At 55.4% G+C, this 27,981-nt stretch overlaps 4 protein-coding genes and 1 long non-coding RNA gene across 12 annotated transcripts in view; 3 read left to right on the forward strand and 2 right to left on the reverse strand.

Moving 5' to 3' along the window:
* LOC146395233 (uncharacterized) overlaps positions 1 to 27,981 on the forward strand; it is a 301,554-nt gene that overhangs the window by 156,783 nt on the left and 116,790 nt on the right. The window lies entirely within an intron of this gene.
* On the forward strand, positions 46 to 5,064 carry PCED1A (PC-esterase domain containing 1A). 8 transcript variants are annotated; one of them, XR_014831768.1, is made up of 9 exons: positions 46 to 467; positions 756 to 915; positions 1,442 to 1,521; positions 1,633 to 1,871; positions 1,975 to 2,125; positions 2,216 to 2,462; positions 3,185 to 3,320; positions 4,065 to 4,334; positions 4,679 to 5,064. XR_014831768.1 is itself a non-coding variant. In XM_085002786.1 (8 exons), the coding sequence occupies exons 5-8, from the start codon at positions 1,991 to 1,993 to the stop codon at positions 4,924 to 4,926; spliced, it is 900 nt and encodes a 299-aa protein (XP_084858912.1). In that variant the 5' UTR covers positions 46 to 467; positions 756 to 915; positions 1,320 to 1,521; positions 1,633 to 1,871; positions 1,975 to 1,990; the 3' UTR covers positions 4,927 to 5,064.
* On the reverse strand, positions 11,499 to 12,901 carry TMEM239 (transmembrane protein 239). The gene is made up of 2 exons (XM_085003464.1): positions 12,792 to 12,901; positions 11,499 to 12,650 (listed from the first exon to the last, which is right to left on the reverse strand). Exon 2 carries the CDS (start codon positions 12,634 to 12,636, stop codon positions 12,181 to 12,183), a length of 456 nt encoding a protein of 151 aa, XP_084859590.1. The 5' UTR covers positions 12,637 to 12,650; positions 12,792 to 12,901; the 3' UTR covers positions 11,499 to 12,180.
* On the reverse strand, positions 13,350 to 14,195 carry C17H20orf141 (chromosome 17 C20orf141 homolog). The gene is made up of 2 exons (XM_003134332.5): positions 13,708 to 14,195; positions 13,350 to 13,623 (listed from the first exon to the last, which is right to left on the reverse strand). Exons 1-2 carry the CDS (start codon positions 13,974 to 13,976, stop codon positions 13,383 to 13,385), a joined length of 510 nt encoding a protein of 169 aa, XP_003134380.1. The 5' UTR covers positions 13,977 to 14,195; the 3' UTR covers positions 13,350 to 13,382.
* CPXM1 (carboxypeptidase X, M14 family member 1) lies at positions 19,268 to 26,081 on the forward strand. The gene is made up of 14 exons (XM_003134333.5): positions 19,268 to 19,512; positions 20,859 to 21,020; positions 21,194 to 21,303; positions 21,398 to 21,537; positions 21,643 to 21,733; positions 22,345 to 22,495; positions 22,580 to 22,668; positions 22,983 to 23,106; positions 23,189 to 23,385; positions 23,473 to 23,652; positions 23,724 to 24,021; positions 24,195 to 24,334; positions 25,503 to 25,605; positions 25,703 to 26,081. Exons 1-14 carry the CDS (start codon positions 19,341 to 19,343, stop codon positions 25,942 to 25,944), a joined length of 2,199 nt encoding a protein of 732 aa, XP_003134381.1. The 5' UTR covers positions 19,268 to 19,340; the 3' UTR covers positions 25,945 to 26,081.

Consider the following 27,981-nt stretch of genomic DNA (forward strand, 5'->3'; position numbering starts at 1 on the left):
CGTGGCTAGGCTGCCGCCACAACCATCCCCACTGTGGGCGGCTGCACTTGGCTGCGGCCGCGTCCCCGCCCACGCCCGGGCCTGGCGGCCGCCCGGGCGGGCCCGGCCCTGGCTCCTGCTCCCTGCGGCGGCTCGCCCCGCCGCACTATCGTCCCCTCGGGTGTTGCGGGGTCGGGCAGGGCGGGACATGGGTGACCGGAAGTGGGAGTTGTGAACGTCGCCGCCTGGGGTCCGGAGGCCCGAGGCGCCGTCGGGCCTCCGCGACTCCTGCATGGAGAGCGCTGGGCGTCGGGCCTCGCACCGACCGCTAACCGGGGCGCACAGCCCCTGCGGGGCAGAGGCAGTGCTGAACCGATCGGCCTCCTCGGGCGCGGGAACATGAAATCCAGCCCTGAGCCCGCCGCGGGCAAGGCGCGCTGGCGGGCCTGCCCGGGTAGCTGGTGAACGGCGCGGAGCCCCGGGACTCGGTAATTGGCGCGAGAGAGCGCACGCGCATGCGCGGGGAGGCGGCGGGCACAAGGCAGTGCGCAGGGTGGCGCGGCTCTGGAAGCGCTTCGGTGTACGCGAGGCCCAAGGGCCTGGCGACCTCCTGTGCCAAGTGTATGGAGGCCGGTGCCACCATGGACCCCACTCTGCTGCCTCCACCTGGACCCTGTAGCCCTGAGCACCCCGAGAAGGGCCAGAGCAGGTCTCATTTACCTCGGGGTGGGCTGTGAGGCCAACCTGCCCTGAGTGCTGGCCCTCTCGTGGCTTAGTGGCCACTCCCTGCAGCCCGTCGTTCTTGCGGCGGCATGGTCTTCTGCCTGGAGAACAACGAGCCGCGCCGCCGGCTGCGAAGCACCATGGTCCATTTCCAGGCCTCGGAAGTCCAGCAGCTACTACACAACAAGTTCGTGGTCATCTTGGGGGACTCAAGTGAGTGCCCTTCTAGAATCACACTTCCCAGTCCCGCACCTGCAGCCTGTTTTCTGCATCTGGCCCCTTTGTCACCATCTCAAACTTCCTTCCTGATCCTTAGTCTGTTCCAGTCCACTAGGTTTTCTCTTTTCATTTTCCCAACGACTTCTGTAGATGTCCTGACAGATGTAGCTTGTCAAGCTTTTCACCCCTTCCTTGCTCAGCATTTTTCTTCCTGACAGTCCTCCACAAATTCCCCTCATGGAAGCGGTGGGTTGTATTTGTCTCTTGGGTGACTTGACAGACTTACTTCTACCAGGTGATCTTGGGTCACTGCATATTAAGTTGAGGAGTGGTGTACAGCTAGAGGTAACTGGGCAATGCCAGGACTTTGTAACCTCACCTTTTCTCCTGCCTCTAAGTTAACCCTCCACAAAGGTGGTCTTGGGCAGTCCCAGCCCTGGGATGATGGGAGGCCTGGATTTGGAAGGAGCTGGGATGGAGTGAGGCCTTTCTCAGCCTCAGGATCTCGGTCTCCCTGCAGTCCAGCGGGCTGTGTATAAGGACCTAGTGCTCCTGCTCCAGAAAGACTCACTGCTCACAGCTGCCCAGCTGAAAGCCAAGGTGAGGGACGTTTGGTGGCCATGCCAGTGATGGGCAGGCCCAGATCCTGGCCTGGTAGGGTCCTCCTCCTTCTGGCCTGGGTCTGACCAGCTTGTGCGGGGGGGTGGGCAGGGGGAGCTGAGCTTTGAACAGGACCAGCTGGTGGCTGGAGGTCAGCTGGGCGAACTGCACAATGGGACGCAGTATCGGGAGGTCCGCCAGTTCTGCTCGGGTTCTGGTCACCACCTTGTGCGCTTCTACTTCCTCACCCGTGTTTACTCCGAGTACCTCGAGGGAGTCCTGGAGGAGCTGACCTGTGGGCCTGCCCCAGACCTAGTGATCATCAATTCCTGCCTCTGGGATCTCTCCAGGTTTGGGGGAGGGGGAGAGGCAAATCCTGATGGGAGGGAGGAAGGGAGGCGTGGCTCAGAGGCCACTCCTATGCTCTTGCCCACCCTTTGTGCTATTCGACAGGTACGGCCGCTGCTCAATGGAGGCCTACCGAGAGAACCTGGAGCGGGTGTTCGTGCGCATGGACCAGGTGTTGCCAGACTCCTGCCTGCTGGTGTGGAACATGGCAATGCCCCTAGGGGAGCGTGTCACTGGGGGTTTCCTTCTGCCTGAGGCAAGTGACCAGGGCCCCTCAGGACGGAGGACCCTTCCTTCCGATCCTGCTTCATTCTGTGGCTCTTAGATGCTGTACTTTCTCGCTCAGCTCCAGCCCCTGGCGGGCTCTCTGCGGCGAGACGTGGTTGAAGGGAATTTCTACAGCGCCACACTGGCTGGGGATCACTGCTTCGATGTCCTGGACCTCCACTTTCATTTCCGACATGCAGTGCGGCACCGTCACCGGGATGGCATCCACTGGGACCAGCATGCCCACCGCCACCTCTCCCACTTGCTTCTGACCCATGTGGCAGATGCCTGGGGTGTGGAGCTGCCCAAGCGTGACTATCCGCCTGGTGAGCCCTACCACGGGTGGGGAGGAGAGGGATGCAAAGAGGGCCCTCAGAGCACAGGGCTCAGACACAACAGGATAGAGATCTTAGGTGGAGGAGAGGCCCCTTGAAGGACTGTTGTGGACCCTGAGTGCTCCTTCCTTATGCTCTGGGTTTCTGTATGGGCTCTTCTGGCTCTGTAGTCACCTCTGTGTACAGGAATGAGCTTATATGAGCATTGCGCTCACAAGGCAGTTTGCCAAATACTCCTGTCCTACAGATGAACAGGCAAGGAGTGGGGGTACTCTTCGATAGGAATGGATGTGGGAGGTAGAAAGAATTAAAGGAAAGGCAATCCAGGCAGTGGGACAGAGCAATGATGCCCCTTGGCTGGTGCTGTCAGCCTCTCAGTCCTGCCTGCTCATAGAGGAGACCTCATGGGTGCTTGTTCCATGTCTGCTTCTGCCCTGGATCATGTCTGCCAAGGGCAAGGTTCCTGCCTCACTTGTTGAGAACTTCCTGGCCTCAGTGTCTAGCGTGATTGCTGTGTACATAGTACGTACAACATAGTGTTTCTTCAGCTGGAAACACGAGTCATGTTTGAAGGCCGTAGGAGTGTTAGAGGGTGTGGGGCACAAACAGGCCGAAAATGTCACTTTCAGGACTTAGTAGCCTGAAGTTGGAACACTGGGCGGTGCATCAGGACTTTGATTATATAATGGTCCAAGTTCCTTGCTTGTCTTTAGATGGGAGAGCTGATCCCCAATCAAGGAAGGGATGTTCTCTCGGCTGGAAGGCTCGTTTGCGGTGTGACTCAGGTCTCCTGAACCCAGTTTGGAGCCACAGAAATAGGAACATCAAAAGGAAGAGTTGGGTGGGAGGGTGAGTTGGCGCATTTGGTCAGGGCAGATGTCTTTGAGGTACGGTGGAGATGTTGAGTGGATTTGGGGTTGGTGGGACCCCACAGGGAGATGGCAGCTGAGGGCATGAACGCCACCCTTGACAGAGGGAGCAAAACAATGGCTGTGTTTTGGAATCGGAAGGGAAAAGGGGCTCATGGAGGAGACAAAAAGAGATGAGGTTGGGGACACAGGGAGGGCAGAGGCTGCTGGCCATGTCGTGTGAGAGTCAAGAAGAGAGGAAGTGGCTTCGTTTAGTAGAGGTGTCGAAGGCGTGGCGTAGGGCTCAAAGAGGCAGGGAGCAGTTGGTAAGTTGGTGAGGGAATGTCAACCCGGCAGAATACTCTTTGTTGAGGAAGTTTGAAAGGAGCAGGGGACCTCTGGGAGAAGGAAGTGACAGGGTCTTTGTTTTTAGAGAGAAGACTTAGTACTAATCTTGCGTATTGGTCGGTGGGGAAGAGCCAGGAGAGGAAAAAGCTAAAGATACAGGATCTGGGCACCAAAGGAAGAGGCTTCACGGGGAGCATGAGGCCAGAACAAAGGCAGATCCACTGACACTTGCGTAAGGCAGGAAAAGAAGGAGCACAGCTTGGGTGTGGCCTGAAATGTGAGGGGGTGAGGAGATCTGTTCTTCCAGAGGAGGGAGTAGAGGTTTAGAAATGTGGACAGCCAGAGGTCAGGGCAGCCCGGCCCCCAGGCCTGCCTAACACAACCATCCCGTTCCTAGACCCATGGACTGAGGACTGGCCAGAGCCGGATCATCTCTTCCGGGGGAGCCAGGGGCAGCCCCCAGACTTCGGGGAGCAGCTGGCCTTGCCCCCGCCCTCTTCCTTGCCCCCTCCCATGCCTTTTCCCTCCCCTCTTCCTCAGCCCTCCCCACTTCCTCTGTTTCCACCCCTGCCCCAGGAGCCCCCTTTTTTCCCAGGCCAGCCCTTCCCACCCCATGAATTCTTCAATTATAATCCAACAGAAGACTTCTCGATGCCACCCCATTTAGGTAGGTGCCTCTGCAACCTTCCATCCCACCTTTTCCAGCCTCCCTTTGAGCCTCCCCCAGTCTAGCCTCAGTGTCCAGGTGGGCTGAGAGGAGTTGGGTAGCCCTTATGCCCCCTAGGACTGGGGTCAGTCACAGCTGAGTCTGGAACAGCATCTGTAGCTCATCGATTAGCTCATTGGTTGTCACGTTTCCTGACTTGGAGGTGGAGGATGTGGTATTGCCATTTTGCAAGTGGGGAAACAGAAATCCAGAGAACTCACCTTAGAGGACCAGAGCTGCCTGAAGGCAGAGCTGGGTTCACCCTGGCCAGAAGCCCACTCTGATAATGGCTGGTTCTTTTGTAGGATGTGGCCCTGGAGTGAACTTTGGGCCTGCCCCCCTGCCTCCACCGGTCGCCAGCTCTGTCCCCCATGGTCAGCACCGGGGCCCTGTGGTCCACCGGGGGATGCCACGTTGTGTTCACAACAGCCCCTATCATGTGCCGAGGATGGGGGTGCCCTGCCGACAGCGGCTCAGACACTCAGACAGGCTGATCCACACGTACAAACTGGACAGACGGCCTCCTGCCCATTCGGGGACATGGCCTGGGTAGACTGGCCCTTGTGCGAGAGCTGGATGTGCCCGCGGCCCTGCAGGGCTTGCTTGCCACCCCAGGTGCTGGGCCAGGGTGTCTGCTGTGCCTGCCATTGTTGTTGTCCATCACTGTCACCAATAAAGGCATGGAAGAACAGAGTGGCATCTTTCTGTGTGAGGGAGTGGGTCTCCCAACCATGATCTTAAGAACTGGGGAGGGTGCCTCTAGGCTCTCTCCATCTTTGGACCTTTCAATTCACACTGTTCAGGAATCAGTGACGGCATCGTTCCTGCTGTTGCACACACTCATTTACTCCCTCCCCAGAGCATGTATGTACTTAACAAAGATCCTGGAAGGGATTTTCTGTTGTCAGCAATTCTTTGGGATTGGGAAATATCAAGGGCTGAGTTGAAATTGTCACTATATTTATGGTTTTTTGCCTTTTTAGGGCCACACCCATGGCAGATGGAGGTTCCCAGGCCAGGAGTCGAATCAGAGCTGTAGCTGCCAGCCTACACCTACAGCCAGATCTAAGCTGTGTCTGTGACCTACACCACAGCTCATGGCAACGCCAGATTCTTAACCCACTGAGTGAGGCCAGAGGTAGAATCTGTGTCCTCATGGATGTTGGTCAGATTCGTTTCCACTGAGTCACGATGAGAACTCTGAAAATGTCAATATGTTCTATGGAGTTTGGGGTATGGCTAGTTCTCACCTGTACTACTTTGCAGGTGGGGAAAGTTTTGCAGGCCTCACATGTTCATGTGTGTGTTCACCTACCCCTGGAGATCGATACATACCTTACACAATTCTTGGGACATGCTAGACACTCAATAAGTGGTTGGCACTAAACAAGAAGCTCCCAAGCCCTGGTGGGAGACTGTTTAGAAACCCATTATTTAATATAATGTGGAAGGGGAGCTAAGCAATCACAGGCCAACTCCTCTAGTGGGTGGGCAGTTAGAGGGGAAGTTGAGGGAGAATTCTCAGATGGGGTAGGGAGTTGTGCCAAACTTCCTACGTTAAGAATGAAAGAGTGCAGCATCTCAGCTTTGACAAGTGATCTTGACCCTAGGTTTGTGACTCTGCTACCATCAAGGGTGCAGCGTGGGCTCAGTGGTAGTGTGGAGTAGGGGATGGCGCATGGCAGTGGGCTGATAAGTGATGTGAGACAGGAAGTAAGGAAAAACAGAGACCTATTAAATAATTTTCAAGTAGAATTGAGAGGAAGAGAGGGATGCAGAGTTCGGGCATTTACTTTCCATGCTTGTTATTGAAATGGTACTTTGTCGAAGGATGTTCATGCAAATGGAAATGAAAAATCAAAAAAGTGTTGATCCTTGCTAGAAATCTAAGTGCAAATGGAGGAAAGCTATTAAATTAACACACACTGGTGCTGGGAAACTGGTATAGATAACATGAGTTGATAAAACTCTCTTGAGAGCAACATCCTCAGGGCTGTTGAGAATCAAATAAGACAGTGCCTGAAATGAGCCTGGTTTTCTCTGGTATAGGCAAAAAGTGGAAGAGAATGCGCAAAAATGAAAGAAAGCTTCTTGTTGGAGGGGTAAGGGTTTAGATAATTTTTACGGCAAAATTGATTTTTTTTCTCGTTAGGTTGCCCAATTCCTTGTTCATTCCTTCCTGCCTTTGCCCCAAACCCTTTTCTCTGTTTACACCTCTGAATCAGGTTTCTCGGTGTTTCTGGGGGAAACTGTACCTCGGGGCTGATCTGTGGAAAAAAGGAATGAGTTACCAAGCCTCACAGAGCCCCTCTCTTTTGCTTCCCATTCTAGTCTCTAAGAAATCCCTGTCACCTTCCCTACTGAGTCTTTCCTAGGCTTTCCCACTTCCAACCCCATCCCAATTCTGGAATTCTTATACTGTAAGCACCTTGAGACTGTTCAGTGTGCTTCATTGTCCCTGGATAAAATTTAACTATTGAAACTCCACAGTAAGTCTTAGTGGTGAAAATTTAGAAGTAGTTCTTTTAAAATGAGGATCAAGCCAAAGGTACCTGTAAACAGCAATTCCACATGCTAGTGTCTGGGAATTCCAGCTCGTATAGTCAGGATGAACCCAAAGGAAGAGGCCCTATCCTCATACCATGTGGTTTTTAGATGGATGTGGTCTTCGCAACTTTCACATATGTTACAAATACTTTGCAAGTATACAGTATCACATGTCAATTTTAAAAAATTGTATTTTTGGTTACACATTTGAAGACACAAGCCAAAAACTACTGTAAAAACTCCAGTTCTTAAGTTATTTATTTTTGCCTTTTTTTTTTTTTTTTTTTTAGAGTGGAACCCACAGGATATGGAAATTCTCAGGCTAAGGGTCGAACCGGAGCTGTAGCTGCCAGCCTACATCAAAGCCACAGCAATGCGGAATCCTAGCAGCGTCTGTGACCTAGACCATAGCTCCTGGCAATGCCAGATCCTTAACCCACTGATGGAGGCCAGGGGTCGAACCTGCCTCCTTATGGATACTAGTCGGGTTCGTTAACCCCTGAGCCACAACAGGAATTCCCAAGGTTTTATTTTTAAGATGGAAAATATTTGAAAGGCAATAGAGATATTTGCTCAGCAGAAAATAGTTTTCCAAGAGTTCCCTGGTGATTCAGTGGGTTAAGGATCTGGCCTTGTCACCGCTGTGGTAAGATCCCGGCTGGGAACTTCCACTCACCATGGTCCAGGCCTAAAAAAAAAAAAGGAAGAATAAAGAAAATAGCTTGTCCAAAGTTGGTTGCCTCCAGATCCTCATAGAACCTCACAAAAGACAAAAGACAGCTCTTTACCCCAGGAAGAATGGAATAATAGACTAGGGTGAGGACAGCAGTCCCAGAAGGTGAAGCCTGCTAGTTTGGGCTCTCCCTTCTCCAGGATGCTCATGAGCTCTGGCCTCGATGCCTCTTGGTTTCTGGCTGGGGGACCCAGTCTAGAGATTTGGGTTAAGGAGAAATCGAGGAGTCAGTAAAGTCTCCACTGGAAAGACAATGGGCCAGAGATGCTTCTCCAGGGCCCCAGGATCTACCCTCTCCCCCACTACCGGTGTCTCGGCTCTTGAGACACCCGTCCCCCGCATCTTTCCCTTCCCACAACCCCTGAGTCCGACTGGGTTAACCAGAGCTGGAGATCTCTGCCAGGACGGAGCGCCTCGCACAGAATCCTAAGGCTGCGATTCCAAGGGTGGGGGAGGGAGGGTGTCGTTGACGAGGATGGCAAGCGCCTTCCCTGTGTGGGTGCCCACAGCCCTCCGATCCCTGGCCTGGCTCGGGGTGTCCTCCCCACGCCAGATCCTTGCCCACCCCGCTCTGCCTCCGCGGTCTACCCGTCAGCTCGGCGTTCTCCAGTGGTCGCCCCGACTTCTCTCCCGGGCACCTGAGCCTAGGGGACTACGCAGGGTCCCGCTCCTGGGGCGACCTCCCAGCGCAGCGCAGCGCAGCGCAGGCCGCCTCCTCCGCCTTCCCAGACCCCAGGATCCAGTCGCCGCCCCCCTCCTCTGAGGCCTGCGGCTCCCCTCCCCCGAAGCGAATGACTGAGCCGCCCACTCCCCCGACCCCCGCTGAGCACGGGTCTGAATGGGAGCACCCTCTCCCGGCTCCCCCTTGCTGGCCCTGAGCGGTTTTCCCAGCGCAGCACCGCCTCGTTCCAGGGACCCCTCTCCTGCCCTCCAGGGTGGCCACAGACAACTCCATCTCAAATGGAGGCCCCATCCTTAAGAGCCCTCTTGACTCTGCCCTCCCAGACCCTCCGCGTCCCGAAGGCGCCTACTCGTTGCTCCCTGGTCCTTGTGGGCAGAGCAAAGTCCTACTGGGAGCTCCTGCTCCTAGGCGCCCCCAGGGAACGTGAATGCGGGGGTGCGGCTCTGAATCCCCTCTCTGCTTTCTCAGATGCAAGGCCCTGGGCGGCTGGACACCTCCTCCGCGCGTTTCTTCTGCTCCGCCTAATCGCATTCTTTTCCTGGCCAGGCCCCACTGGTTACTTGATCCCCACCCCTACCCCAGCCCATCTGAGTGAGCTTCCGGGTCGGGAGGGGAAGGGCCGGCAAATAAACCCACCCAACCGCCTAGGTTACCAGGCCAGTGGGACAGCTCTCCCTTCTTGGCCCAAACAGAAATGCTTAGAACTATATTCTAGCATGCTCATTCACCCCAGGCTTACATTTTAAAGCATTTTAAATCTAAACGGATGACTTTGTCTATATTTCATTTCATAATGGTATTATGTTCATGATATATACGTATGTTTGTGTCTGCAAGGTCCCTCACTCTATTCCCTTTAATCTGTATGCTCCACTCTCATTTGCCTGGCCCTGGAATTGGCCATTCCATTCTGTTTTTGTTCTTACTTAAAACAAAAAAAGTTGGTTTTGCTAGCATGCATTTTTTTTCTTGGTGGGGCACACCCTTGGCGTATGGAAATTCCTGTGCCAGGGATGGAATCTGAGCCACGGCTGGGCTGCGATTTACACCGCAGTTGTGGCAACACAGGATTCTTAACGCACAGTGCTGGGCAGGGATGGAAACCACGCCTCAGCAGTGACCCGAGCTGCTGCAGAGACAAGCCAGATCCTTAACTCACCATGCCACAGCTGGAACCCTGCCATGCATTTTAAATTTGCATAAAAAGAATTGTATTATTTCTCATTCAGCTTCTTCTCAACGCTACACTTTCAAGATCAGTCCAGATGGCTTCCACCCCTTCTAGCTGCTGCCTCTTCTCCAAGTGTTTATTCACTGTATTTTAACTTTTCCATGTCCTGCAGTCACCATTCTCAAAGGTGGCAACATCTTCTCACCTGGAGCCCTTCTCCAACAGTGTGCACCTGTGTCACCTGGGAGTCTCGTCAAAACACAGGCTCTGATTCATCAGGTCTGGAATGGGGCCTGAGACTCTTCATTGCTAGCCGGTTTCCAGGTGATGTCTATATTCCTGATCCTGGGACCATACGTTGAGGAGTTAGGCCATTATGGGCCTCTGTGAGTATTCATTTTTGCCTTCTGGGTCATAGGGTATGCATTGATTTAATTCGGTAAGTATTACCCGTCTGCTGGCTCCAGTCTGGCTGTGCCACCTTACCCCACACCAAGCAATGCAGGAGGTGTGTGGGGAAGAGAGGAAGGCCTTCTCCTTGCTCCTGCCAAAATCCGAACCCCCAGTGTGTCTGGTCTTGCCCCCCACCTTTTCTTTTGCTTTTTTAGGGCTGTACCCATTGCATATGGAGGTTCCCAGGCTAGGGGTCAAAGTGGAGAGCTGAGGCCGCCGGCCTATGCCACAGCCACAGCAACGTGGAATCCGAGCCACATCCTTGACCTACGCCACAGGTCACAGCAACGCCGGATCCTTAACCGACTGAGCAAAGCCAGAGAGCCAACTCGAGTCATCATGGATGCTAGTTGGGTGTGTTAATGGCTGAGCCACGAGGGGAACTCTTTAAACCTCCTCTCTTAATCAGAATGACCCCAAGGCTCCTGAGTGATGTCCATGGCCAGCAATGTACAGCCAAGTCAATGAGGGACTCAAGACTGGTATCCTGGCTTCATCGCTGACAGAAACTTTAAGAACAGGCATTGAGAAGCCCTGAGGTTTTCAGTTAGGCTATATTTCCTCCATCGCTTTCCCCATTAGAGTGAATTAGGACTCAAACAACCTGGCCTTGCCCTTGCCAGTTGCTATTTTGTGGCTGACTTCTCACCTCCAAATGGGAGAGTAACAGTGTAGCTGCAGTTTGTGGTGTGGTGGGTCTTAGCTATCTATAAAGTGCCTTACTTGTAAGAACTCATCGCCTACTGTTTTGTTTGGAGGGTGAGCTGATGGGTGAACAGGCAGCATCCTGGGCACGAAGGGATGTCATTTTCCAAGGCCCTCTTGGGGGCTGGAAGCAGCTTTTGGGGTTGGTTTAGAAACCCATGGGCTATGGTTTTCCCACTCACACAGCCGGGCAAGCATCTCCTGGCACCAAGGCCCAGCCCCAAGCATTTCACAATCAGAAGAGTTCAACATCGGCGTATTTTGAGACTTCATGGCATACAACCTTTTTTTTTTGTTTGTTTTTTTGGTCTTTTTTTGCCATTTCTTGGGCTGCCCCCGAGGCATATGGAGGTTCCCAGGCTAGGAGTCTAATCAGACCCTAATCAGGAGTCTAATCAGCCTACGCCAGAGCCACAGCAACTCGGGATCCGAGCCACATCTGTGACCTACACCACAGCTCACGGCAACGCCGGATCCTTAACCCACTGAGTGAGGCCAGGGATTGAACCCGCAACCTCATGGTTCCTAGTCGGATTCGTTAACCACTGAGCCATGATGGGAACTCCCATGGCACACAACCTTTTACCTCTTGTTCACACCCATCCATCCTCTGTTTACCATTGTATGGTCCAAACTGTATCTATGCCAGAACATTTCTCTGAAGCCCTGGAGAAGCTTTCTGCTCTTTAGAGTTTCTTATCTTCTGGCTTGTTGGCCTTTATACAAAGTCCTTCACACATTGGTATTATTGCCTTTGACTCACAACAGCTCCATGACAGGACCCACTTTATACCAAGGCTCAAAAGAATTAATTGGCGAAGGCCACACATTGCGTAGGTGGGTGAAATGGGACTTGTTTTTCCCTAGCAAACCTAGGGAGTCTTAAGCCGTAGGTGCTCTCTGGGAACCTCATGACCCTTGTTGGCCCATTTCCCAGACTTGAGGATGTAGACTGAGGCAGGAGGTAGGAAGTCTAGGGAGTGGGGAATGGATGGGCAGAAAATCTGGGAGGAGGCTTGGCTGAGGTCTCATGTGGCTTCTGGCCGGCCCTCTCCCAGCCAAGTTTCTGTCACTGGGCTCTTTCTAGAGCCTGGGGAAGGGGAAAGACGGGCTTGGCGGGGTGAATGACAAGTCCAGGGGCACCCAGGTAGATGTTCTCTGTGAGCTCGAAGCGGAGACAGTTGAGCAGCTGCAAGGAAAAGATGCTGCCAGCTGCTAAGGGTGTCCCAGGGGTGTCACCACATGCACGTGGGAGCTTTGGGTGGCCTGGCCTAGCTCTGCTCCCAGCTCAGCCTTCTGCCCTATGCCCTGGCCCCCCATACCAAGTACCTGGAGGATCAGCTTGAGAGAGATGCCCCTACCCTGCCAGCAGGCCCTGACCAGCCCCAGCTAGGGACTGAAGGTCTGGAGCCTGCCGAGGCAGGAAGGCCCTGGTCCCACTGCCCTCCCTCTCCCCTGGGCCTCGGGCCCTAGGCCAGGGCTCAACAGACACAGGCAGCAGGATGGGGTCGCCCTTCTATTGGTCCAAGTCCTGAGCAAGGCCTGGGTGAGACATGGAGGTGAGGAGGCCCACGAGGCTCAGCAGCGTGGAGAACAGCAGCAGGAAGGAGGCCATGAAGAGCAGGGCGGGGAGGGCACTGAGCGCCAGCAGCAGGACAGCCGGCAGCAGATGGCGCCACGCTGCAGCCACCACGGGCCACAGGGAGCTCAGTAGGTGGGAGCCGGTGGTGAAGAGTGCATGGCAGAGCATCAGCGCCAGCAGCAGGTAGAGGATCCCTTCCAGACCCCACAGCACACGCTGCAGCGGCTGCCGCCAGCCCGATGTGATCCACCACTGGGCCCAGCTCGGGGGCATGTGGCACATGCACCAGCGCACCCAGCTGTCCCGTGTGAGCCAGGCCGTCCAGGGCACAGCACGCTGTGGCCCCTCACCGGCTCCGGTGGCATCTGTCTCCACTCGCAGCTGCTGCATCACGGCTGGTGCACCTGGGGAGAGGGCCAGGCCAGCTGCAGGAGCAGCCCTGGAGATGCCTGGGACCTCAGGATGGGTGGGTGGGGGTGGTAGCAGGGGTCAGGAGGGTACCAGCATGGGTGGGGTGGGGCTTGGAGCTGGGGCCTGGGTCTTACCTCCTGGCAGAGCCACCTAAGTCATGTTGCTTCTTGCAGCGCCCAGGACGGCCTGGCAGCCAGAGTTGAGCTCCCACTCTCACTCCCCTCACCCTCCCCAGAGGAGCCCCATTGTGACCCGGGCTGGGGTGGGGTCCAGCCAAGAGAGGGTGTGAGCATGAGCCTTACCTGAGCCTCTCTCATGGACTCTCTGGACTGGCAGGGGAGTTTCTCATGCTTCCTTGTGGGAAGCCCTCTCCGGATCCCCTCATCCCTTCCCTGCTGGCTGATATCCAGTCCCACTCTGCTCTCTTGCAAGTCTTTCTCTCTGGACCCTCATTCTCTAGAACCACCCAGGAGGCCAGACTAGCCACCCCAACCTACGGGCTCTGAGATGGCTACCACATCCTCCTCTGGGCTCCTTGTCCTTTATCTCGGTTTTGGCCGATGTCCTCGGACTCAGACCTAGGTATCCACTGTCCCTATTGTGGGAGCAGAGGTTCCCCTGGGGTTCAGGCTGGAGGAGAAAGAGTATCCTTCCATCTGCCCAGCCCAGGGTGGAGGAAAGAAGGCCTGAGGAAATAGCATGGCCAGTGTATTTCTGGAGGACACTCAAGCCCAAGGATGGAGACAGAAAGCCAGGGCTAGCAGGGTCAAGGGCATGCCACGGGCTCCCAGGAGGAGCCCCAGGCCCAAGAGCAGCATCAGCAGAGCCTCCTGGAGGGCGAGTTGTCCTGTGCCCACCGTGGGCAGGAGTAGAGCCTCCACTTGTCCCGGACCCTCGCCGGCGCCCTGACTCTGGCCCCCTGTGAGACGTGGATGTGTGTGCTGTGGCCAGGTGGGACCTGCAGGCCTGTGGCGAGAAAGGGTGGCAGCTGGGCTTTGGGAGGTTGACCACTTGTGCACCTGCCCGCCTGCTAAGCTGCTGTGCACTTACCGGTGGAGCAGATCGAAGGCCAGGAAGCTGACGAGTAGCAGCAGCAGCAGCAGTGAGGCTGGGCCAGTTGTGGAAAAGACGGCCCAAATTGTCAGCCCCAGTGCCCCCAGCCCTAGGACACTGTCCAGGAGCTGGGCTGGGCTAGGGCCCCCAGGAGACACACATGGACCCACTGGGCTACCCGATCCTTCCCCAGCACCCAGGCCCCTGGGAAGGCCTGGGATAGAATAAGCAGGGCCCTTGGGCCTGGATGAGCAGAGCTGGGTCATGGAGGGAGCTGGCAGTTACAGCAAGGAATGGGGAAGGGTAGGAATCTGGGGGATGAGACCATGGGGGAGGGCGATGGGGGGCCCTGGCGGACACTCAAGGGTGAGCTCAAGCAGTGGAGAGCTGGGCTTCTCGGGAATCTCCTCCTCCCCACACACCCACCCACCAAACCCTCCTCATCTCCTCCCACTTGGGTCAGCCATTCTGGGGGGCTGGGTAGCCGGAGCATTGTGACTTATTGCCTGGGGGGCCCTGGGGTAGGGAGGGGGCTGCTGCTGGCTCTGGCCTCCTAAGTAGCTGCTGTGGCTTGATAGGAGGAAGCCTGACTTTGGAGAACTAAAGACTCATCCTCTTGCCTTTGCTAATCGTCCACTCTAGGGCCCTCCCGTGGGGATCTGTGTTGCTGGGAAGACATTCTAACCCCATCACTGTATGGGCAGCTCTCCAAGGGAGGAAGGGCTGCTTTCTTTGCCTTATGAGCTTCCTGGGCTGTGTGTCCAGGGGCAAGTGACTCAATCAGTCTGTCCCCAGCTCTCTCCCCAGAGAGTAGGATGATGCCAGTGGGCTCTTGTGGGGGATTTTTCAGAACTGCAGTCCTGGAATGCAGAGATAGACTCTGCCAGGAAGCAACCTGAGGCTTTCTGGGGCAGGGTTCCCATATGACCTGGTAAATGGGCCAGAGGGGGTGGGGTGGGGTTGACAGGAGGGGCCTCTTTAGACGTTTGAAGCACTGTGGTTTGCGGGAGGTGTTCTGGATACTGGGATTCCAGAAATGGCACTGAGAAGGTGAATGAAAGAGGGCCATAACCTGATAATCCCCAAACTGGAGATTACGTTTACCTTCTGAGGATGAAATTAGGGAACATGAACATGTATGAAGGGGTCAGTCACCGGGAAAAGAAAACTCTCCACTGCGAATCCGTAAATGGTTACAGAAGTTCCAGCACATCTCTGTTTAGAGACTTAAGAGGTGAGAGTGGAAATGGGTCATCACTGAGAGAGCTTAATTCCTGTTTACATATCATACTTTGAAGGAAAACTGATAGGGGCAGGGGTAGGAGGACAGTGGCCATACAACCTCCAGGAGAGGAGGAGACAGAGAAGAATCCAGCTTCGGAGTTCCCGTTGTGGCTCAGTGGTTAATGAATCCAACTAGGAACCATGAGGTTGCAGGTTTGATCCCTGGCCTTGCTCAGTGGGTTAAGGATCCAGCATTGCTGTGAGCTGTGGTGTAGGTTGCAGACACGGCTTGGATGTGGCGTTGCTGTGGCTGTGGCTGTGGTGTAGGCCGGCAGCTATAGCTCTGATTAGACCCCTATCCTGGGAACCTCAATATGCTTGGAGTGCTGCCCTAAAAAGACAAAAAGACCAAAAAAAAAAAAAAAAAATCCAGGTGCACATCTGCCTCCAGTGGGTTCTGAACAAAGACTCAAGCCTGGTGGCCTTGACACCTTTGGTGGGAATGGGCTCAATAGTCCATAGCGCCAATGCCACCAGCCCTTGGGACCATTCATTGATTGCCTTTTCCTGGTTCTTCCCAAAGCAATAAAGCACGACATTCCAACTTAGTAACACATATCTGTCTAAATGACTATCAAGTGTGAGGGTAGAATAAGGACATTTTAAGCCAGACAAGGTCTTAAAAATTTGACCTTGTATACATTTTTTTTTTTTTAAAGGAAGCTACTGGAGGATGTGCCTCAGAAAAATAAGGACTTGAACTAAGAAAGATGACAATATAGAATTTTAAGAAGTGAGGTTAAATACAGGAGAACGATGATGAGAAAGGCTTGGGGTGTCAGCTGTGTTTCTAGATGAACAAAGCAAGCAACCTAGCCTGGAATCAAAAGATAGATGTTCCAGGAAGGACATCTGCTGATTATCTGCTATTTTTAGACGGATGTAAAATAAATGTTCAGTTCTATTGGAAGCTTTGGGATTGAATTAACAATTGGAGCCTAGAAAACCAAACAAAAATGATAAAACAAAGTAATTGCTAACTCCAGCAAACACAGAAAGTTGAACAATAAAACTTACATGGTCATAGTGTAATCACTGAATATTGACTGCAGTGATTTAGCTCATTTTGGGAGGATGGTAAGAGGGAAAAAGTATAAGTCTGGGTATTTTGGTGTGTGTTGGGGATAAGGGTAGTAGGAAAGCTAAATCCTTAATTCCACAGCAGGAAATCCACGATAAAATCCAAACATAAAAATCCAAGAAATAGCGATAGAAACATAAAGGTAAATACAAGAAGTAAGAGACAGAACTAAAAGTGGTTGACTTGGGAATAGAGAAGCATGGAAAAGAGTCTTCTATTTCTAGCCTAAGTGTGATTTACCTTTAAAATTATTTTCTGCGGTAGTTTGGTAAAAATGATTTAGTTTACAAAGAAAATCAGTTGCAAAGGTCGCAACTGCAGCTCTGATCTGATCCCTGGCTTGGGAACTCTGTATGCTGTGGGGCAGCCCAAAAGGATCCTATGGTGAAGATCAGGAATATACTCTCCCAGGATGAATGAAATAGCAATTTCCTAATGTTACATAGGTGTACTCTGTGGCTTGACATAAAATTTCCAGTGACAGCATCAAACACCATCAAACTCAGAAAGCTGTGAAGCTCATGCATTTTTGATGGAGCTGCTTTAAACCTCCATCTAGTGCATCTCGACCTTTAATGTGCACGGTGAATCTTCTGGGGTTGAATCCTCTGCGGATCTTGTCAAAATGCAGATTCTGGTTCTGGAGGTATGTGCAGGATTCTGGCTTTTTTTTTTTTTTCTTTTTGCCTTTTCTGGGGCTACGACCACGGTATATGGAGGTTCCCAGGCTAGGGGTCGAATGGGAGCTGTAGCCGCTGGCCTATGCCAGAGCCACAGCAACACCAGATTCGAGCCGCGTCTTCGACCTACTCCACAGTTCACAGCAATTCTGAATCCTTAACCCACTGAGTGAGGCCGGGGATGGAACCCGCAACCTCATGGTTCCTAGTCGGATTCATTAACCACTGAGCCACGAAGGGAACTCCAGGATTCTGTATTATTTTATTAATTTATTTTGCTTTTTAGGGCCACACCCATGGCATATAGAGGTTCCCAGGCTAGGGGTCGAATCCGAGCAGTCGCTGCTGGCCTACACCACAGCAACGCTGGATCCTTAACCCAATGAGCAAGGCCAGGGATCGAACCTGCGTCCTTATGGATGCTAGTCAGATTCTTTAACCCCTGAGCCACGACGGGAACTCCGATTCTGCATTTCTTTTTTTTTTTTTTTTTTGTCTTTTGTCTTTTGTTGTTGTTGTTGTTGTTGTTGCTATTTCTTGGGCCGCTCCCGAGGCATATGGAAGTTCCCAGGCTAGGGGTTGAATCGGAGCTGCAGCCACCGGCCTACGCCAGAGCCACAGCAACGCGGGATCCGAGCCGCGTCTGCAACCTACACCACAGCTCACCGCAACGCCGGATCGTTAACCCACTGAGCAAGGGCAGGGACCGAACCCGCAACCTCATGGTTCCTAGTCGGATTCGTTAACCACTGCGCCACGACGGGAACTCCCGATTCTGCATTTCTAACAAGATCCCAGGTGGAGTAAAGATCTAGAAGACGTTGATGTACAAAAGAGAGTGGTGAGGGGAGAGGGGCATATGGGGAGCCCGTATGGGGTTTTGGCGGGAGCTGGAGCAGCCCTCAGGACCTCTACAGACCCTGTTCTAGCTCCATCACAGCTTCTCCTGGTCTCCTACCTCCGCGAAGCCTGGAGCCGCAGTACCGTCTTTCTGCCACTGACCCGGCCCGGCGCTTTCAGGGACCCTCTGCTTCAGCGCGCCCCCTTGAGTTTTTCTAAATCGTCCCCTGGTGCCCGGAACCTGGCAGTGGCGCCCAGGCGGGGCGCGCCAAGGCAGCACACGCGGGGGCTCTGTCGCAGTTACTCCCTTTCGGGAGCTCTCTACCCAGAGCGCATTGGGTGGACCAGATGCCTCGAGGAGCTCCGGGACTCGTGTCTATAAGATCGTTCTTAATTGGGGGGTGGGTCTTAATTCCGGAGCGCGTATTTCTTTCGAGAGATCCTGCGAGCTAGTGCAGCCAAAATGGTGCTGACGTGCAGATTTGAGGTAGTTCAAATTGTTCATAAGGATAACGACCTTTCAAAAAACATTTGTTCAGGGCCCCGGGCACTCCAGAGAATTCCCGGCACCTCTGGGCATCGCTTCCTGCATGGGGCTGGCGGTGTCTCTCTGGAGGACTCCTGGCAAGGACAAAGCACTGGCCAGAGGCGCACAGTGAAAGAATTCCTTCCTCCTGGGGAGGCGACCCTGGCGTGGGGGAACCAAAGGGGACCCCCGGAGGGGGATGGAGAGGGTCTTGCGCTCTGGAATCCCGGGATCCGGGCTGTCTCCAGGGCAGAGACTCAGGGCTGCCGGCTCCCGGAGGAGAGTGAGGCGGGGAGCGCAGGACGCGCATCAAGTCTCTCCCTCCTCCACCCCCGGCCCCAGCCCGCTGGGTATCGGCACGGGCTCCTCTCCTCGGGTTATGTAACCCCGGAACGTGGCAGCCGGGTGAGCAAAGGAGGGGGGAAGGCTCGGGAAAGGAAGAGAAGGAGAGGCGGGGCGCCGGGATGGGGGGTGGGAAGCGCCTCCTCTGGCTGGCCCCCTAGGGTGTCTTTCAGAAGGATTCCTGGAGGGCCGGCCCTCCCTCACCTCGTAACCCAGCCGCCGTCTCAGTTTCCCCTCGCCCTTCTTTCCGTTCCACCCACCCTGGCAGGGGCTCTGGCTCTGGATATCCCTCTCGGGCTGTAGTTTCCCCCCCAAAGTTCTCGGCTTCGCTACCTAGGCTAAGTCAGTTAGCAGCCCCGAGCCTCAGTTTACCAATTTGTAAAATGAAGCTTACTTGAGGGACCGCGGGTAAACCTCCAGGCAGGGTGCATGGTATACAGTAGGTGCCCACTGTGGGACGGAGTCTCACAGGATTACGTGGAATCCAGGGTGCTGGGGGCTTTACAGACGGTAAAGGGCCGGGCCGGAGCGAGGCGGATGAGTGGGGGGGTGGGAGGGGAGGGAGGGGAGGGGCTGGGTGGATGGGTGCAGAGACTTGAGGCTGCCCGGCCGGCCCTCCCCTCCCCTCCCCTCCTCTCCCCTCCCCTCCCCTCCTCTCCCCACCCCACCTCCCTCCAGTCCCCTCCCTCGTCCCCTCCTCTCCCCTCCCCTCGGCTCCCGGGTCCGAGGCCAGCTGGCGGGCTGTGGGCGGGCCGGAGGCCGCAGGGGGCGTGCGGCGGCGGCAGGAAGGGGCGGGGGGCTCCCGAGCCCCGGCAGGAAGAGGCGAACCCACCGGCCGCCGTCGCGGGCCCCGAGCGTTCTCGCCTTGGACCCAGCCATGTGGGGTCTCCTGCTCGCCTTGGCCACCTTTGCGCCTGCCGTCGGTGTCAGTCTGGGGGCGCCCAGTGCCTCCGTGCTGGGCTTGGCGCCGCCCGGGACCACCAAGGCCCCGGTCCCGAGCCCGGCCCCGCGGAGCAGCCCGACAGAGCCGCCCGCGGGGAAGGAGAACGGTGAGCTCTCGACCCACCGCCCGCTTCTCCCCCAAGTCGGTTGTCCCACCCCTCCGCCCCCCTCCCCGCCCCCCTGAGGCTACCCTTCCCCAGCACGCGGACACACACGCCACACTCCCCGCCCCGTGCCTGTGTGGTGACCCTTCCCCACGCGCGCACACTCACACACACACACACACACACACACACTCCCTGCCCGGTGCAATGGCTGCTGACTCAGCAGCTCCAGTTCCTGGTCAGAGCGAGTCAGCAGTCCTGGGAGTGGAGCCAGTGGGATGCTGCCTCTTCCAGCCCCAAACCTTCCCTTTTCTCGGATGAGGAAACTGAGGCCAGAGCCGGGAGGAGGCGAAGACGAGAGCACCGAGGAGGCTAAAAGGCGCAGAGCGGGACTGTGTGGGAAAGAGCTTGCAGGCTGAGGCTGGAAGGAAAGCAGAGAGGAAGGGAGGAAGAGCCCTCTGCGGAGCGCGCCTGGAGGAAGGGAGCGCCGTCTGGGGAGGGAGGGGGACGGCTGCCTGCCTTCCCAACTTTTCTGAGGTGGAGCTAGAGAGGAGGAGGAAAGCTAGGGGCTGGCAGTCTAGGAGGGCTTCTGGGCAGAGGCAAGTGGAACTGGTCCTGAAGGTGGCTCTGAATAAGGAAGAGCTGAAGAGGAAGGCAGCCAAGAAGGAAACAGTAGGGACAGAGGCACAGGGCACCAGATACGAACATGTGCAGTGTGTTCTGGGGGTATCTGTGAAGCCTGGGTTGGTGGGGAACCCAGGGCACCCGTCCCGTGCTCTGCTTTGTGCTGAAGGACAGGCAGGGCACAGGTCCAGCTCTGGAAAGCCTGAGCACCCAGACAGACGTGCATTTGAGGACAGGAGAGCTCAGCCCAGGGCGCAGAAACTCTCATGGGGGTGGCCCAGAAGCTTTGGGGCAGCGGACTGAGGCTGGAGCTAAGGGAGGCTCCTTAAAGGGAGGCTTAGGCAGCTTGTGAAGGGCTAAGATGCAAAGGAAGAACGGGAATGAGGCACTAAAATCAAAGGTGGGGGATGGTATGACAGGGGAGGGGACAGCCAGGCAAAAAAGGAGGTAAAGAGCCAAATTCAACTCTTTGGAGCAAGCCTGGTGACAGAGCGTAGCTCTCTACTGGTGAGGGCCAGGCATGTAGTCATGGCAAAGGGGAGAAGGAGCCAAGGAAAGGGCTGAAAAGATGGGTTGGGGTCAGACTGTGAGGGTCTTTAAGTCCACGCTAAGGTGCTTGGATATGTGTTGTGGGCCTCGCCAGCTTTCTTGGGCTGGCAGATTTCTCCATCTGGGGTTTCATGCCCTCCTTTCCTTCCCTGGTGCTCTGCCTCTTTGGTCCTCAGGGACCTCAGAACACCATGTACGGATTCGAGTCATCAAGAAGAAAAAGATCATCATGAAGAAGCGAAAGAAGCTAACTCACCCGAGACCCCCAGTCACTGCCGGGCCTTCGGTGACCACCAGCCCTGCAGGGACCCTTGACCTCCCCGAGAAGCAAGAACCAGGTACCTCTGCTCCAGGGGCCCTGCCTGGACTTGCAGTCTCTGGGGGCACCTACTGACATAGCTCTTGGTCCCCCAGGCTGTCCATCCATCACATGGCAAGCTTAGGCCCAGCTTCCCACCTGCCCTGAGCATTCTCTTTCTGGCCCCAGCTCACTGCTCTCTTCCTGTCCCAGGCTGTCCCCCTTTGGGCCTGGAGTCCCTGCGAGTTTCAGATAACCAGTTGGACGCATCTAGCAGCCAGTCCTTTGGTCTTGGACCACACCGAGGACGGCTCAACATCCAGGTCAGCAAGGCAGCCCCTAAGACCTTCTCCCCTGCTCCTCCCACCTTCTGTTATGGCCAACCAGGGTTCTGGTTACTCTGTCCTGTGCCCACAGTCAGGCCTGGAGGATGGTGACCTTTTTGATGGGGCCTGGTGTGCTGAGCAGCAGGACGCCGAGCCATGGCTTCAGGTGGACGCTAGACACCCCACCCGCTTCTCGGGCGTTATCACACAGGGCAGGAACTCCATCTGGAGGTGAGGCAGGCCAGCCCCAGGCCAGGAAAGTCATAGGCAGACTGAGAAGGGCTGGAGCGGGAGTCCCAGGGGCCACCCGTGATCTCTCTCCACCTTTCCTGCCAGGTATGACTGGGTCACATCATACAAGGTCCAGTTCAGCAATGACAGTCGGACCTGGTGGGGGAGTAAGAACCGCAGCAGTGGGATGGACGCGGTGAGAGGTCCCGTGGTGGCTGGGCCCTCTATACTGGGAGCTGGGTTCCTGGCCCACTGAAGGGTACTGGGCTGGTCTGGGGCTCCTTTGAGGACCCTGATGCCTCCCACTTGGACATCCAGGAGAAAGGGGGTTTTTGTCAGGATGGGTGGCACCCAGCAGGCAGCCTTGGGAGCCAGGCTGCTTTGGACCATGGCTTTATCCTTCCTAAATGCTTCCTCCATGCCACAGCCTCTTGCTGGAACACCCCTTCTGGCGATGGTCCTTGCATCACTCCTCACCTCACAGCTCCAGCTTCCCTGTCTCGGGGAGCCCTTTTTACCCCACCCTGCAGTGTGGGGTCCTGGTCAGCTTCAGGATTGACTGCTCCTGAGTTGCATGGCCATATTGGTCTGATGAACGGGGACCAAGTTGGAAAGCGTGGCTACCTAGGGCTGCTCATCAGCAAAGGCTGTGGGCCGGGGTCTGTGTTTGACACGGAGTGCAGGTCTCCAGCTGGGCCCACCAGGGTGGGTTTGTCTGTGAGCTCAGGCCTGAGCTCCTTCCCTGGGCCCTGGGCCAGGCTGCTGGGGTTCAAGCTGCCCTTGATGACAAAGGACTTGATGCCCCAGGTATTTCCTGCCAATTCGGACCCGGAGACACCAGTGATGAACCTTCTGCCTGAGCCGCAGGTGGCCCGCTTCATTCGTCTGCTGCCCCAGACCTGGCTCGAGGGAGGTGCAGCTTGCCTCCGGGCAGAGATCCTGGCCTGCCCGGTCTCAGGTGGGCAGTCAGACGAGGGCTGGATGGGCAAGGTGCCCCTTCCACTGTGAACTCACCCTTTACTGTGAACTTGCCCTCTACCAGATCCTAATAGCCTGTTCCCTGAGGTCCCTATGCTGGGCTCCTCCGACCCACTGGATTTCCGGCATCATGATTATAAAGCCATGAGGAAGGTCAGACGTAAGCCCTATGATCCAGGAGGGAGGCTCTGCCCATCTCAGGTCCCTGCTCCCCGGACCATAACTTGCTATGATTATCACTCTCACGTCCTCCCCCATCTCACTCTCTTGTTGATTCCTGAACTGCCCTGATTTCCCGTGTTATGGCACCTCTCTTGTTCTGACCCTTCCTTGCGGTCTGCCGCTGCCCCCTCCTGTGCCGGGTTGCCGTGTCCCCATCTGGGCCGCGCTGGCCTTTGAAGTTCTTCCCTGGCCCTGGGTGGTCTGACCCCCCCCATGCCCCGCCCTCTGCTACCCTCCGTCCCCAGCTGATGAAGCAGGTGAACGAGCAATGCCCCAACATCACCCGCGTCTACAGCATCGGGAAGAGCCATCAGGGCCTGAAGCTGTATGTGATGGAAATGTCAGACCAGCCTGGGGAGCATGAGCTGGGTACTGGCAGGTGGGGTGGGAGAGGCGGGCAGGGGGAGGGGGCATGGGCATGAGCCAGCCGCGAGCCCCTGTGTGCTCCTAGGAGAGCCCGAGGTGCGCTACGTGGCTGGCATGCATGGGAATGAGGCCCTCGGGCGGGAGTTGCTCCTGCTCCTCATGCAGTTCCTGTGCCACGAGTTCCTGAGAGGGGACCCGAGAGTGACCCGGCTGCTCACTGAAATGCGCATTCACCTGCTGCCCTCCATGAACCCCGATGGCTATGAGACTGCCTTCCGCCGGGTGAGCCACTTGGCACAAGGGCCAGCCTGCTCCTTCTGCCCTGGTGCCCAGAGACTGCTGGGCTTGAACAGACCTCATCCTTGGCAGGGCTCAGAGCTGGTGGGCTGGGCAGAGGGCCGCTGGAACCACCAGGGCATTGACCTTAACCATAATTTTGCTGACCTCAACACACCGCTGTGGGAAGCAGAGGACGATGGGCTGGTACCTGACACTGTCCCGAACCATCACCTGCCACTGCCCACTTACTACACCCTGCCCAATGCCACTGTGAGTATTTTGGGGGCAGAGATGGGGGCCTTTGTCTCTGTCTCTGTGCCTCCTGACCTGCCCTCGTCCAGGTGGCTCCTGAAACACGGGCCGTGATCAAGTGGATGGAGCGGATCCCTTTCGTGTTAAGCGCCAACCTCCACGGGGGTGAGCTCGTGGTGTCCTACCCCTTCGACATGACTCGGACTCCGTGGGCTGCCCGAGAACTCACGCCCACCCCGGATGAGGCCGTGTTTCGCTGGCTCAGCACTGTTTATGCAGGCACTAATCGGGCCATGCAGGACCCAGATCGCCGACCCTGCCACAGCCAGGACTTCTCCTCATATGGCAATGTCATCAACGGGGCTGACTGGCATACTGTGCCTGGGAGTATGTGCCTGAGGGTGGGGCTAGCCCTGTCCCCATAACGCTGCCCCCAGTCAGACAGTCACATACAGCGCGCTAGTGTCAGTTGTCACCAGGAAGTGTCTCCCAGAGGAGGGCATGAGGAGGGCGGGGCCGCCATCCCATCCCCTTAGGCTCCGGTGTCTGTGGTACCCTAGGCATGAATGACTTCAGCTACCTACACACCAACTGCTTTGAGGTCACTGTAGAGCTGTCCTGTGACAAGTTCCCTCATGAGAACGAGCTGCCCCAGGAGTGGGAGAATAACAAGGATGCCCTTCTCACCTACCTGGAACAGGTCAGACCCGAATCCCCCCACCCCCGGCCTGCCGGAGGCGCTCCTGACCTGTCCTCCGTTGGTTGCAGCTCCCGACAGGAGGTTCTCCTAAGGTCAGGCGGAGCATTCTGACTCACAGGTGCCATGGGTCACACTTGGCATTGGGTTGACTTGGAGGGATATAGGACAGGAAGCACAGCGTGCCAGCAGGGCTGTTTCAGACATTGTCAGCGGGTAGGAATAGACCTGACAGCAGTCTAGGCAGTGGTCCATGGAGTCGACCCAGAGCCGTTTTCAGAAGAGACTCCGATTATGCAAGTGCAGGAAGTGCCCTGGCATAGACTCTTCACTTTCCACAGGAACGCAAGTCCCTTGGAGTGGCTCCATGAGTATCATTTTCAAGGGTTCTAAAAGACAAGCCCAATAGCAAGAGCCATTGCCCTTGGGGAAGCCCAAAGATACGACCTCTTGCCAGTTAAAAGTTCTCCTAGTCTAGATGCAATTTATTTATTTTCTGTTTATTTATTTTTTAAGGCCACATCTGTGGCACATGGAAATTCCCAAGCTAGGGGTCAAATTGGAACTGCAGCTGTGATCTGTGCCACAGCCATGGCAACACCGGATCTGAGCCGCATGTGCGACCTATGCCCGAGCTCATGGCAATGCTGGATCCTTCACCCACTGAACAAGGACAGGGATCAAATCCATGTCCTCAGGAATGTTATGTCGGTTTTTTTTTTTTTTGTCTTTTTGTCTTTTCTAGTGCCGCTCCCGCAACACATGGAGGTTCCCAGGCTAGGGGTCTAGTCAGAGCCGTAGCCACCGGCCCACGCCAGAGCCACAGCAAGGTGAGATCCGAGCCGTGTCTGCAACCTACACCACAGCTCACGGCAACGCCAGATCCCCAGCCCACTGAGCAAGGCCAGGGACCGAACCCGCAACCTCATGGTTCCTAGTCGGATTCGTTAACCACTGTGCCACAAGGGGAACTCCTATGTTGGGTTCTTAACCCACTGAGTCACAACAGGAACCATTTATCAGGGGATATTTTCACCAGCCTATTGTCAGCTCGGAGCAGAGTAGGCCTTTCACCTCTATCAGATTTGGGGGGGAACAGGGCCAGAAAATGGACTCGAGATCACATTTTCATGCATAAGGGAAAGGCTGTTGATAAGCTTTTCCCACACAGGTGCGCATGGGCATTGCGGGAGTTGTGAGGGACAAAGACACAGAGCTCGGGATTGCTGATGCTGTCATTGCCGTGGATGGGATTAACCATGATGTAACAACCGGTGCGTTGTGGGGAGGGGGCGGTGGAAGTGGGGGGCTTTAGCCTGGGTCGGGAGCTGAGGATCCCTGGACTCTCATCTTGCCCTTCACTCCTCTCAGCCTGGGGCGGGGATTATTGGCGTCTGCTGACCCCAGGGGACTACATGGTGACCGCCAGTGCTGAGGGCTACCACACAGTGACACGGAGTTGCCGGGTCACCTTTGAAGAGGGCCCTGTGCCCTGCAATTTCCACCTCACCAAGACTCCCAAACAGAGACTTCGCGAACTGCTGGCAGCTGGGGCCAAAGTGCCCCCAGACCTTCGGAGGCGGCTGGAGCGGCTCAGGGGACAGAAGGATTAACATCTCCAGCTGAAGAACCCCAGAGCCTTGGGCAGGCTGGACCTGTCCAGAACTGAAGGAGGGGACACAGAGTGGGGAGGGAGGGACAAAGTGGGAGTAAAGGTGCTCGGGCTCATTAAAGCTACTTTGGCCCCTCAGCCAATCTTCCTGTGATCTCTGTGTCCCAGGTCCTTCCCGATGGGCTGGGCCTCAGCTTCCCCTCTTCTCCCATCTTATCCTGCACATACTTGCATACTCTCATCAGTTGACTTTTGGAAAACAGCGTGGAGAGAGGATGCCATCTGGATTTTTCATGAACTAGAGCGTGGCTGAGCACTCATCACCCCATCAACTTCTGCAGCAGGTGCCTCTATGTGGCTGTTAAACATTTTGTAAGCATCTGCTCAGTGCCAGGCATGCAAGAAGTCAAGGATAAATAGTGCCCATCAACCTCTTGGGGCTCCCAGTTAAGAGAGGGGACAGTGGAGTACAGAGCGAGGTGTGCCACGGTGGAAGCCGGCTGCTATGGGAGCAGAGATGGGAGTTGCACCCATGGGAGTGAAGTACAGAGCTGCAGCTCAAACGGGATGCCAGAGAGGCGATGGGGGGGGGCAAGCTTGGGGGGATGGACAGGGACAGCTCTGAGAAGGAGAGAACCAAAGTTAGAGCAGCTGAAAGCATTTGCATTTGCTTCACCAGCTATTTTTGGAGAGTGTTGGTAAAAGAGAGGCCGGTTCCCCCCCCCCACTGCACTTTTTAGGGCTGTGCTCACGGCATATGTAGGTTCCCAGGCTAGGGGTCTAATCAGAGGTACAGCGGCTGGCCTACACCACAGCCACAGCAATGTGGGATCTGAGACGCGTCTGCAACCTACACCACAGCTCATGGCAATGCTGGATCCTCAACCCACTGAGCGAGGCCAGGGATCGAACCCTTGACCTCATGGTTCCTAGTTGGATTTGCTTCTGCTGCGCCATGACGGGAGCTCCAAATGAGAGGATTTGATTAGTTTCTTTCAGACTGAAGGGGAAGTTATGTCAGTCAGTATCTTGCCAGGAAAACAACTCACTCTAGGTATTTCAAGAAGAGGGAAATTTAATGCTAGACATTGGATGTGAAGGTGTTGGAAGAGCCGGCTGGGCAAAAGGAAACAGAGAGTTTTACTTAGAAATCAGGAAGCTGATAACACCCTTGGTTCTGGTGTTTATAAGCCTGTGTTTGCTGAAGCTGGTGCTGCTGCTGAAGCCTACAGACAGCTGGGATCCCTTGTGGTCGCCTGCCGTGGTTAGAGCCAGAAGTAGGAAAATTTCTCCCTTCCTTCCACTTTCTAATCTCCAACCTGTGAGGTCCACTGGCAAAACTAACTGTAACTTAGTTTGCAAAGAAGCCCATAAAATGTAGTTTCCAGGCTCTTAAGCCCCCTGCAAGTCAGAGGAGAGCTTGTAAGGACAGGAATGGGGCAAATACTAACAGGCAAAATATGGTACAAAGACATCCATGTAGCCTGTCATGTAAGCTTTGCCTAGTGCTGGGCTGTTGTCTTTTCTCAAGGTGTCTATCGCTGCCTCTTTCTCAAATTTCTTTCTCCCCTCCCCTCCCCTTCTCTTTCCCTCCCCCCTTCTCCTTCCCTCCCTCTATCTCTCCCTCCCTCCCTCCCTCTCTCTCTTTCTCTCTCTCTCTCTCTTTCTTTTTTTCTTTCTTTCTTTCTTTCTTTCTTTCTTTCTTTCTTTCTTTCTTCCTTCCTTCCTTCCTTCCTTCCGTTCATTTGTTCGTTCTTTCGTTCTTTCTTTCTCCATCTCTCTCCCCCTCCCTCCCTCTCTTCCTTCTTTCCTTCCTTTCATGGCTGCACCAGCAGTAGATGGAAGTTTCCAGGCTAGGGGTCAAGTCAGAGCTGCAGCTGTGGCCTGCGTCACAGCCATGGCAACACTGGATCTGAGCTGCAGCTGTGTCCTGTGCTGCAACTTGTAGCAAGCCAGATTCAAAACCCACTGAGCAAGGCCAGGGATCAAACCCACATCCTCACAGAGACAACACTGGGTCCTTAACCCACTGAGCCAC

The sequence above is a fragment of the Sus scrofa genome, chromosome 17, assembly GCF_054392235.1.
Source record: "Sus scrofa isolate SSC_HxYL_T2T_F1_AM1 chromosome 17, Sscrofa_HxYL_maternal_Yorkshire_Landrace_v2.0, whole genome shotgun sequence".
Classification (NCBI taxonomy): Eukaryota; Metazoa; Chordata; class Mammalia; order Artiodactyla; family Suidae; genus Sus; species Sus scrofa.